This window comes from Mastigoproctus giganteus, chromosome 6 (genome assembly GCF_048544385.1).
Source record: "Mastigoproctus giganteus isolate SK-2022 chromosome 6, ASM4854438v1, whole genome shotgun sequence".
Taxonomy (NCBI): domain Eukaryota; kingdom Metazoa; phylum Arthropoda; class Arachnida; order Uropygi; family Thelyphonidae; genus Mastigoproctus; species Mastigoproctus giganteus.
This window is the reverse complement of record NC_143580.1, coordinates 19,876,067-19,888,989: the sequence shown is the minus strand read 5'-3', so window position 1 is coordinate 19,888,989 and position 12,923 is coordinate 19,876,067. Positions and strand designations below refer to the sequence as shown.

Genomic DNA, 12,923 nt, shown 5'->3' with positions numbered 1-12,923 from the left:
CATATTCTTTAATTTAACATGAATCTAGATGGCCTAGCAGACCCAAATATGATTGGTTTAATTTTTTTTTTTTTTTTTTTTGGATAGACATGGTATTGGTAGCAATTTATTTTTTTTATTTAATGTGTTAAGATAAATAATCCCCCCCCCTTTTTTTTTTTTCTTTTAGGCTGTTCATTACCATTTAGAAACCATTACCATATAGCCATTAGAAAGAGACTCAGAGAGGACATTAAGAAGATTTAACACAAGAAAAGTAGAACAAGCATTAAGGGAAAACAAAGGATTTAAATCAGCAGCCATGAGCAGTAATACAGAAAGACAAATGATACTGAAACTAAAGAATAGCAATGGTGTACTTATAAACAGCAGAGAAGGCATAATTCAAATAGCAGAAGACTACTATAGAGAATTATACAAGGAGCGAGGGAATGATACCAGCAGTGGGGAAGATGGATTGCAAAGTAGCAACGCATACGACATACCCGATATTCTTCCTGATGAGGTAGAACATGCATTGAAGAAAATGAAGAATCGGAAAGCCCCGGGGGAAGATGAAGTTACTGTAGAGTTGTTTAAATTGGGAGGAAGAGACATAACACAAAAACTGGCAAGGCTCTTCACAAAGTGAATTAGAAAAGGTGTGACGCCTAAGCAGTGGAATAATGCAATCATAGTTTTGCTGCATAAGAAAGGAGATAAATCAGAAATTGGAAATTATAGACCAATTAGCTTGTTATCCCACATCTACAAGTTGTTCACAAGGGTCATTACTAACAGATTAGAAAGAATACTTGATGAGAATCAACCGAAAGAGCAAGCTGGCTTTAGGACAGGATTCTCAACTATGGATCACCTTCACGTAATATCACAGCTAATGGAGAAAACAAATGAATATAAAACACCATTATGCCTGGCATTTGTGGATTATGAAAAGGCATTTGACTCCATATAGCATAACGCAATGTTTCGGACACTGGAAAAACAAGGCATAGATACCCCATATATTATGATTTTTAAGAAAATATATGGGAGTGCTACCTCCTTTATTAGACTAGACAAAGACAGTAGCAAATTTAAAATCGAGAAAGGAGTTCGACAAGGAGACACAATATCTCCGAAGCTGTTTACTGCTACCCTTGAGGAAGCTTTCAGAAGATTAGACTGGTCGCAGAAAGGAGTCAATGTGAACGGAGAGTACCTAAACCATTTACGATTTGCAGATGACATTGTGGTTATAAGCCACGATCCCAAAGAATTAGAGGAAAATCTTAATCAGTTATGCACAGTTAGTAAGGATTTTGGACTAAAGATGAATATGGCTAAAACAAAAGTAATGATGAACAAGTATGCCACGGAAAGGGAAATAATGATTTGAAGAAGCAGTAATTGAAAAGGTGGAGTCATATACTTATCTGGGAAAAGTTATTAGCTGTAATAATGATAAATGGCTGGAAGTCAAGAGAAGAATAAATTTTGGATGGATAGCATTCAGGAAATATAGTCACATACTGAAGAGCAATATCCCAGTTTGTCTGAAACGTAAAATAATGAATCAATGTATACTCCCCACCATGACTTATGGAAGTGAAACGTGGGCACTCACCAAAAGAATGGAAGAGAAGCTGAGAACTACACAGCGAAGAATGGAACGAATTATATTGGGAATCAGACTGTTATATAAGAAGAGAAACACATGGATTAGGCAGCAAACTCAAATAAAGGACATTCTTATCAAAACTAAAGAACTAAAATGGTCTTGGGCAGGACACATAGCTCGAAGACATGATGACAGATGGACTAAGAAAATAACAGAATGGTACCCAAGAGGAGCTAGAAGAAAACCTGGAAGACAAAGGCGGAGATGGATAGATGAAATTCATGAATTTTTGGGTAGTAAATGGATGGCCAGTGCTCAAAACAGAAGGAACTGGAAAATTGCTGGAGAGGCCTTCATCCTGCAGTGGATTGAAAATGGCTGATGATGATGATGATTACCATTTTAATTTGCAAACATCAGCATATGTTGAAAGTTATTTTCAACGTGTGCTTTTAAGTAAAATAAATAATCAACCAGAAATCATAAAATTCAATAAATAACTAGAAAAGATATAAACAGATGTTTTGCAAGTCGCAGCTAATGTAAACATTATCTTGCAATCCCCGCTGTCTTTACTCATTTTACTCATAGAAAATCATTTTCTACTGCACCTAAGCAATCTCTTTAGCAACTTAAATAAAACACTGTGGATAGAAATTCGTAACCTACTTAAATTAGCAGTTTGCCAGCATACTTTTTTTTTTTCAGCATGTGCCTAAAGAAAGAAATCAGTCGCATGGGGTAATCACAGACAGCCTCCATTGCCTGCCACATCTGTGTGAAAGTGGGTATCTAACCAATTATCAAGAAATATAGTGGGTTGTCCATCTACTGAATTTTTGAAAGAACAAAATTTTGAAACATTTCTGAGTATCTTTTTAGTTGTTTGTTTTATACAGACTGCCAAACTTCATGGCAGTAATCTCTCAGCTTGAGCCATGAAAGACCAGTCTGAAAGCAAAACAGGAAAACTTAGTTCACTGCCTATAAGTCTTCTATTGAGAGTACATTGGTTAGAGAGGTCTGGGTTCAAATCCCTTGAGAGGCTGAAGGAATTCTTAATGCCCATTCAGTTGTAGTTATAGTTGCTCACTCTCAGATGGATGGGGTAGGGTTTCTGTTGCAAGTTTCCATGCAAATTGGCCTGTGATACATTTGTACTTATACAAACATAACACACAAGAAACTATGTGAACTAGCACAGTATGGCCCATGTAGTCATTGTGGCGAAAAATATTTCCAAGAACAAGAACTATCTATTTCCAATATTGGATTTAGAGATTAATTTTAATCACTACACAGTGTTTCTAAATTACTTTGAAAAGTTATAGTTCTAATGCCAAAACAAGTGAAAATGATCATATAAATATATGTCCAGTTGTGAACAGGCACCACCGTAGCCAGATGGGAAGGAGCAGCAGTGCGTAGCACACGCTTCTTGATTAGACCAGGGTTCGAGCCCGTCACCACCAAATACGGAGGATGTGGAAAGGTCAGGGAATATCCCGGAGCAATATGGCCTTAGCTGCTAATGCTCCTAAAAAAAAAAACCAAATAACAAACAAAAAAAAAAGTCCAGTCGTGAACAGTTACGAACAATGACTAAATTTTAAAAAATAGCTACAGAATTTTGAACGGTCAAAAATAATAGAACATAATAAAATAAATAATTAATAAGCAAACCTATGCCTATCAAAGTGTTTATTCATACTAGGTACTTGCTGCTAATCCCTATTTATTTTTTTATTTTTTTTTTTCATTCAAAAAATTCCACATCCATTTTTTAATATTCAAACAGTCACAGTTCTGCAACCAATTCAGAATTGGACACATTTATATGAACTTTTTTACTTGTTTTAGTATGTAGAATAGACCTATAAAATTTTATCAGTGTAATTTACAACCATCCCTTTATGTTAAAAATACTGTATTATTCATAGTGCTGCAATTTTGAATTTATGTAGCACATTTTGAGCTCTTGCTTACCTTATATGCTTGCAGGCTCCATAACATGTATTACACTTGAAGCAATCATGTTTGCAGTATGTTTATATCAGTAATCATTCATCTAAAGTCCATATAGTTATGCATGAATTCTTGAATCCATGCAGTTTTAGAGAAAGACTTCAAGCTGGAAATTTTTTAAGAACATGTACAGCAAGTGCTTAAGCATCATTTTGTATAGAGCTACAAAGTAATAGCATTAAAAACAACTTTTTATACCTTGGTTATATTATATAGCTACGAAATAATAGCAAATGAAGTTTGCATAAAAGGCATTTTTTGAACATTTCACATTATGAATCCCTTCACGAGTTACCCCACTTTTGCACTTCGAAAAAGTAACCCTTTCCAAGCAGAGAAGAGTTGTTACTTGTTCTCAGTTTTGGAGATTACTGTCTCTTCATTCGTGGGTAGGCAGGCACCCTGAATGTAGGAATTTGACAACCCAGTTAGGACTTGATTACACAATCTCTGAAATAGTTTCATCTTGGGTGGTGGCAGTGGTAGTAGCACTCAAATTTGAGAATAAGAAACTCTATTTTGTATTGGGAAGTATTGCTAGAATGCTTACTGTAGCTTCTGCTGTTCAGGATCAGAATCATTTATAAGAAGAATATAGTTTCCAGAATCTTGCAGTATCTGGAGTGGGGGGGGGGAATGTTCTTATTATTGTCATTGTTACTAGGCCAAAAAAAACCAGTGTTATTAAAGACAAAAAAAAAATGTGTGTGTAATTAATCTAATGTGTAACATCAGGCTTTAAAGATATAATGTTAAATAGTATATGCAGATAAATTTTTCTTTTCAGATTTTTCCTACTAAACCAGAGCTTTTGAGAAATATGATGGGCTTATTGGTAAATATGTAATCCAATTTTATAAATAATATTTATGAAAAATTTAGTTCTTTTAAGTTTTTGAATGAAAGAAATGAAATTGTCAATAAAGATATAAAAGATGTGAAAAATCATGCTATTTAATATAGTAAATATTTTTAAGTGCACAAAATACCATATTCTCATGGAATTAATAATATTTATTAATTATTATTATCAATTGATAGCTTGGCCCATGAATAAGAAAACATGTTTGATTGTAAAGAAGAAACTATTTTAAATATATAATTTAATTAATGTTAGCACAATAGAAAGGACAAACTAAACCTAAAAAAAAAAAATTACATCTGTTCAATACAGTCAGTCCTCGTATAGCATAATAGTTGTGTTCCTAGAAACCCTTGTGTAATGCAAAATCGTGCAATATAAACAACAGGCTCTATGGGAAAAATAGGGCTAGGTGCCAGCCACCCAAGATTGAACACACATTTGTAACCAAAACATTACTAAATACAATAAATTATCATAATAAAATATTGCTAATGCTTTTGCTTCTATCGTAAGCAAACTTGTTTTTTGTTTGATTTTCTATCCAAACAGATGACAGCCATTCAATCTCTTACAATTCTTTGTGTCTTAATCTAATGGATTTTAATTACACTTTGAGTTGTTCCTGCTATGAAAGTTGTTTTTATTTTCTCTGCGTTCTTCGTAATTCTCAGCGTTGCCTCATTTAGGCTTGTAAGCACATGCAGTATCAAATGGTCTTTCATTTCACAATTTCATACTTTTTCTCTATCGACAGAGACGGACTGGCCATAAGCCTTACTGGGGAAACCCCAGTGGGCCAGAGGCCGGTGCGATTTTGGCCATAAACACTAGTATGAGGCCACTACAAATTTTCCCGGGTAAGAATTTTTGATCCAGTCCGCCTCTGTTTATCGATATTGCTTTTCTTTTTCTCTCTAAATCTGTAGTGTCTTCACCAGGACGCTTCCTTTTCACACCTTTTAAGTATTTTACTCATTTTTAGGGAATAAAGCACAATTACAAAATGAGGAGGCACATAAAGAAAGCTGCACATAAAGGCAGAGACACACTATGAAACACCTCACTAGCTCACATTTTACTAAAGCACATTTCTGGGAGTTACTACCATAAAACAATAAAAACAATTTCCAGTTGCGTTCCTGCTAGTGGAATCTGTTATAAACTGATAGTAAACTCGATCTAATTGCATTTGCGATAATACCGATAGCTGGAATTGTGTGGGTTTTTACGTTATTATGGTGAAATGTGTTTTCCCTTCACTGATATAAAAAACAAATACATTTTCAGAATCTTCTCTTCATTCCTATCGTGTTGCGTTCAGTTGGGGTGATTCCGCGTTCGACTGCCATTTCTTGTAAACACAAAGGCGAATCGTGCATAAGCGAATTCGGTTCGTGTTATATACGATATCGTTCCCCTATTTATAAATTGTGTATGATCGAATTCGCGTAGTGTAAACACGTGTTATATGAGGATTGACTGTATGGCCTTTACAAAAGTTCTGTTTGAATCTGTTCAATTTGGTCTTTACAAAATTCTTTTGGACATAGAGGAACACAGCAAAACACATTTCCTCAGAAATGTCAAATTCCCTAACTATTGACTGCTGAAGCTCCAACAGAGAACTGTGTTTATTACAAAATACTTTAAGAATCCCCACAAAAAGTAGTCACAGACATTGAATCTGAGGAGCACAGTTGACAATCAATCTGCAGATTTTTCATATGAGAATTCAGAGACAGTTTTTGCATACTGAGATGGTACTCCATCCTACTTAAAAACGCAATGCTGAAAGTTGAATTTGGACTGCATTAATGGAATGATTTTTCCTTTTAGCAGTCTCCGCTACCTTTCTTCTGTCACACTTTCCTAAAAGAAAAAAGGTCTGAGAACACCTCCTGTCCATATTGCAGCCAAACTGTTAAATCAGGAATGTTTAAATCCTTATTGAAGAATAAATGGGGGTTTTTAAGAGAGTAATAAACATAGTTATGGCAATTAACAGTTCCATTTAGTTTAAATGTGGTTTCATCAGTCCACAAAGCATTCTCGATGATATTTGGGTTTGTAACACTCATGGACAAATTGTTTGGAAAATTTCAACCTTTTTTTCCTGGGGTTTCTTCATTCAAACTTTGTGCCCAACATTGGATGATAAACCTTGTATTTAAGTTCCTTTATGATTCTATTTTAAGCTTGTGTTAAGTATTTTAAGTTAAAAACTTGCTTTCTTTGAGATCCAAGATATACCAGTTCTGGTAGATTGTGCACTGTTCCCAGTTCAAACTTCTTAACAATTTTTTATTGCAGGCAGTTTATCTCTAAAAAATTTCTTGAACTGCATGCATTTTCATATTTTGCCTGCCAGTTTGCAATTTCAATCCCCTCCTTTATTGTAAGGCTCATAGTACTTTTCCTATGTTCAAATTCTTCTGAAACAATAAAAAAAATTATAAACTATTTTTCGAATAACTCATACATACTTACATTAGCAGTTATTCCAAATAGTTTTCTTACTTATGGATCATCTTGTGTTATTAATTAAATGGATAATAAGTAATTGCATAAGTTTATGTGGTACATTGCATATGAATGTTATGCAATGTATGCATGTACCTTTCCATTTTTCCTCATTCCAATAAGCTTTATATTAAAATATATCGTGGTAGGAGGAATTTACCAAAATTATTGATGCATGAATTAGAAGAAAAGTAAGATACAATAGGTTAACTATATCTTTAGCATTAGCATTGGCATTTGATGCAAGAAAGCAGGCTTATGCAGCATCAGCCCAAAAAAAAAAAAATAATAAATAAATAAATAAATAAATAAATAAAAAATAACCACTTCCACCTCACCCCTCTGTTCGTTCGAAATACCTGTCCAGCTGAGCCTTAAACTTTTTAGGCTATCAACTTCCACGACAAGGAATGGAACTCTATTCCACCAACCAACCACTCGCTGGCTAAAGGCAAATTTCCTCACGTCTATCTTACATCCATCTTTTCTCAATTTGAATTTATGCCCTCTCAGGTGATTATTCTGAGCAAGAGGAAGAATCCCATCAGCATTGAGCATGCTCAAACCATTCAAAGCCTTATACACCTCTATCAGATCACCTCGCCGGTGCCTAGTCTCCAGACTCTGTAATTTGCAAAACTTAAGCCTTTCTTCGTAAGAGCAACCCTTTGTTCCATTCACTAATCTTGTTGCCCTTCTCTGTACTCGTTCCAGCATCTCTACATCCTTCTTGAAATGAGGCCTCCAGACCTGTATACAGTACTCTAGGTGTGGTCTGGCCATTGCCTTATACAAGGGAATAATCACCTCCTTATCCCTGCTAGAAAAATTCCTATATATCATTGACAATACACCATGAGCTACTCTTGCAGCCCGTCTGCACTGCTCAGAAAACTTCATATCTACCTGCACAACCACCCCCAGGTCCCTTTCATTCTCTACCACTGTCAGTGTAGTACCACAGAGTTGATACGTTGCTCTGGGGTTGCTGTTTCCCATATGTAGTATTTTACATTTGTCAATGTTAGATGAGAATATTTGTCAATGTTAGAATCTTTAGATGAGAATGCACCATCAGGATGTAACAGTGGAAGATTGAAGGATAGATTGAAGTTGTTGGCCAGTAACTTTGACAAGACACCAGAAGGCTCCAATTACCCTTTGGACAAAAAGCAAGCGTCCTACTTTTTCTTTCTTTCTCTCTCTCTCTCTTTTTTTTTTTTTGTTTTGTTTTGTTTTGTTTTGTTTTGTTTTGTTTGGTCCGTTTTAGAGTAGTTTGGATTAATTAATAATTTGTTTACAACAGTTGTCAGTTTTAGCATAGGCAGTAAATGAAGCTGGAGATTTGGATACCAGCCAATTGTGATATGCTATATACTTATCTTGAACAGCCTTATTACATTTGTTGGAAACCATGGTTTAGATATACGATGAGAGTTTAGGATGGTATGAGAAATATAGGATTTCATCCTTATAAGAATAATTTCACTGACAATCTGAGCAGACAATCTGGTCAAATTAAGACAAGTAGTGAAACCAAGTAAAAGAGGGACAGAAATCATGCAATCGATATCAAATGACATGAAGCTGAGAATGGCCTTAAAGTGAGGAGCCACTGGAGAAGAGACCATCTCGAAATTTTAATCTGTGGTACCTAGAGAACAGCTAATATTATCTTTTTACTCTGAAGGGATATTGGTGAGACAAATAGTAAGAGTTGTGTGGTTAAGACCATCCTGGTATTCTAGTAAGTAAATGAACAAATTGTGTGAGCCCATTAGTCATAGCAAATGCTTCAGCTTATCTGATGGCTGGATTTATGAACATTAAAATTAAGGAAAATTACTTTATTGCTAGAAGAGGTAAATAGATTGGAGAAAGTTGAGTTTCAAAGAACTCAACTCCTTGCAGTACTCCCTCCATACACACTATTCAGACTCCCTCCAGTTATAGCTTGCAGAGGAGGGGCAGCAAAATTAGATACCACCTTATCCAGATGTCTTTATAGAATTGTAAATGCTCCGACCCTTGAGGTTGTCACAGACATTTTCTCAGATATGCCAGACAAGCTGTACTTGCTATCTGGGAGTCTAAAACCTGATGGAACTGATATTCGGGTGACACCCAAGTCAAGTGGACCCAATTTCAGTGCAGTCCTCCGGTCAGTCTGTGGCAGCCAAGTCCTCTGCTTGCACCTTCACGATGGTGGGACTGTTGGTAATCCTGGGTATAACTCCCATGTGCAAGCACACTGTGGGTGACAATCCAGGTGTGAACCAACGTAAGCAGGGGTCAAGGTGTGCTGTCCACACCACATGGAGGAATGCTGCCCCCCTCTGTGTTACCAGGCAATACTAGGTGGTAGATGACTCTCATCAACCAGTGCAATACCACCAATTTGCCTATTGGAGTCTTGAAGTGGTGAAAACCATGTTTAGTCTCCAGAGCTAAGTTCCGGTCAAACCTTCCCCATCTCTTCCATTATGCAGTATGATTGATATCTTTTGAAGTTTTGATGGACATCATGGTGACATCCAAACTTCCTTACATTTTGAGGGTACAGCTCTAAAATGGTGTTTGTAGACCAGCTGCTAGTTAGTCAATTGGACTGAACCTATTGGTAACTCTTTAAGAGGCTTCCAGATCAGCTATTGTATAATCTTGCTGACTCTACTCTGCCAGATAGTGACTGGAGGGAGTCAGAGTAGTGTGTATTCGGGGGGGGGGGGGCATTGTCGAGGCCACGTTATGTCAAGGATCTGCATATATTCTTACCATGTGTATGCTATATCCAAAAATTTCATTACTTCATACAGCATGTCCCCCCCCCCACTTTTTCTTACTATTGAATACACCATGAATTGTCAAACTAATAGAGTAAGCTTATCTGCGAAAAGATCTAAACCTCCCAAACACTTCCTAGTTGATTTCACAAACATACGTGGTCACAATTCTAATCTCAGTGATGTCCATTTCCACTTGCAGTCTGCCAAACCCCGTGTACTTTTTCTGACAGAATCTCAGTTATCGGTTGATTCAACTACTGCTCATCTAAGTTGCCCAAATTATTTGCTGTATGATTCCTTTTGTCTCAAAGGTGGTACTTGTGCATATATCCATTCTGGTATTCCCTATCTGAGACTTGGTAATTGGGAATCTCCTCTTTTCGGCCTTCTCTGGCTTAAAATCTCTCTACCTCATTATGTCAAATTCATCTGTTGTCTCTACTGTTCTCCCAACTCCACTAATCACTTGGAGCTCTTTGACTTCCTCTCTTTGCAACTTGACTTTCTCCAGTCCGACTTTCCTAACAGTGAGGTAATTTTCCTTGGTGATTTTAATGTTCACAACTCCAGCTGGCTTCCATTCTCTAGTCACATACACCCAGCTGAGGCTTTTGCAAATACTAATGACCTTGCACAGATTGTTCATTTACTTACCAGAATACTGGACAATAGTAGCCATACTTGATCTTTTTTCTTTTGCCAACTTGGTCTTTTTCTCACAAACAACCCTTCTAAGTACATGGTAGAAGTGAATGGTCTTTTAGGCACCTCAGATCACAACTTGGTGATTCTCTTTTTTTTTTTTTTCTTCTTTTCTACTTGTTTTTTCTTTTCTTTTTTTTCTTCTTAATGAAAACCCCTAACACGACAGGTATTAGAACCTATAGTACTTAGTACCAAGCTTGGGTTGGAGGTTGGAAAGATGAAAGAAGATATTTGTTGACATTAGACTTGAACTTCTGTAGACTGTAAATTTCAGGAAATATGTATGACGGAAGGTTGTTCCAGAAAATGGCAGTTGAATGAATAAAGGAGGAAAATGAAAAGGTGGTTCTGTGAGTTTGAAGTTGGACAGTAAATGGATGTTGGCTGGTGGTGGTAGGCGCCTCCGTAGCCAGGTGGGAAGGAGCAGCAGTGCGTAGCACACGCTTCTTGATTAGACCGGGGTTCGAGCCCATCACCACCAAATAATGAAGATGCAGTCAGGGAATGACCACCGCATTTCCCGGAGCAATATGGCCTTAGTTGCTAATGCTCCTAAAAACCAAACAAACAAGCTGGTGGTGGTATTTGTTTGGACTGTTTTGAAAGAGAGAGCGGGAATTACAGAATCCAACTCAGAAGAACAGTGCCCATAGAAGTATCTGTAGAAAAGGCATGCAGCAGAAACATTACATCTATCAGACAGAGTGGAGAGACTGTTAGAGATGAGTCATTAACCTAACTGTCCTCTTCTGAATGGAATCTAGAAGCCCGAGAGAGGTTTTGTGGGAACCGCCCCAGATGTAGGAAGAATATTTCAAGGTAGGGCCGATTTGCAATTTGTACAGAGTGAACAGCTGTTTGGAAGAAAAGTAATGCTGAGAGCGAAAGAGAAAACCAAGTTTTTTAGATGCAGAGGAAGCAATATTTGTAATGTGCTTATGCCAAGAGAGATTAGAAGTCAGGGTAATCACCAAAAGAGATATAGGCAAGATGATAATCTTGCCTATATCTCTTTTGGTAAGATTGCCTACAAAATTCCGATTTGTATGCAAGATTATCATCTTGCCTACAAATCGGAATGTCACCAAGATTGGGACAAGCTAGCACAGAACTCACAATTCATGCCAAAACTCACACTCACACTCCTTTAATTGACTCCGCTATCTCCATTATAAGACTTAAAACCAGCCACAAAATTCTTCAATATGAAGCCCTCATTATCGAATGGTTTCGACACAACACTAATCTCAACATCGTAAACGCAAAACTTCCCTTTCACCTTTCCTCGGCTTGGAATCTCCCACATCTGACATTCCCACGTGTCCCAAAGAGCATCACAAGAGTATAGAAAATTCCTTAAAATACAGCACGCGTTACTTCTCATTTAACACCACCAACTGAAGACGTTATAACTTAACGAAAGTCTGTCGTCACGACTATTGGCAATATCAATTCTTTTATGTTCCAGATTAACTATTTTCTACTTTATGATAACCAGGGATGAAGTAGTGCACTTCTGCTTCCTTGCGCTTATTTTAAAATTCCGTTAAATTAAATCTCATCCCACCTTCATGCATTAACTTAACCATTCCACCTTATATTTAGCCAACAGGCTTTTCATAAAACTATTGCAGATTATATTCAAGGTGAGTAACGCACTTTAAGCATTCGCTATTTTTATATTTAGTCTATTATCACAGTACTATTCTATAACTTTATATTTATATATATATATATATATATATATATAATTTATTTTATTTATTTATTTTTTTTCAGTATATTTACACAATTAATTTTTATAACTTCATTCAGTGAATTTATTCAATAAGGTAACACTGATTTCATATGTTTTTAAATATTTGCTCCTATATTTCAAAATTTAAATTCCTTTCATTAGTGTTAAACTGCTGCATAATCTTCAGTATTCTTTGAACACACAAACCGTTAAAGTTTTATTTTAGTCTTGGAACCTAAATATTTACCACTCAGACATAAAAATATATGTCTAATGAATCCTCTTTATCTCTTCTTCCTTATGGTAAGATGTATTTTCAGTTTTTTTTATGCTTCAAACCAAATCAAATTTTAATAAACTGAGAGCACATTTAAACACAACCACTACATGCAGCGCCACCATAATCAGGAATATAATAATGTAGCAAAACATGCTAATAGAATGAAGGGTATAAATTTTGTATCAACCTTCTATACTCCTTAGGGTTGAGCAAATTTAAATTTAATTACATAGCCTAAAGTTGCATAAATTCATAGATTGAATCAAGTTTAGCTTATGTAATTAATTATCCTGAACAGTTTTTAAATAAATTGTATACTTGAGAGTAGTGTTTATTATATTTATGCAAAAATTAAACAAATTTTTGATTTAAGTAATAAAAGGTTTTTTTTTTTTTTTTTTTTT

At 35.9% G+C, this 12,923-nt stretch overlaps 1 protein-coding gene across 3 annotated transcripts in view; it reads left to right on the top strand.

Moving 5' to 3' along the window:
• The window catches only part of LOC150084040 (protein zer-1 homolog), a 127,913-nt gene that overhangs the window by 90,695 nt on the left and 24,295 nt on the right, over positions 1-12,923 (top strand). For all 3 annotated transcript variants that reach the window (XM_090375871.1, XM_090375869.1, XM_090375870.1), the window contains exon 12: positions 4,413-4,460. In XM_090375871.1, coding sequence (XP_090231997.1) covers positions 4,413-4,460 — 48 coding nt within the window. The remainder of the gene's footprint in view (positions 1-4,412; positions 4,461-12,923) is intronic.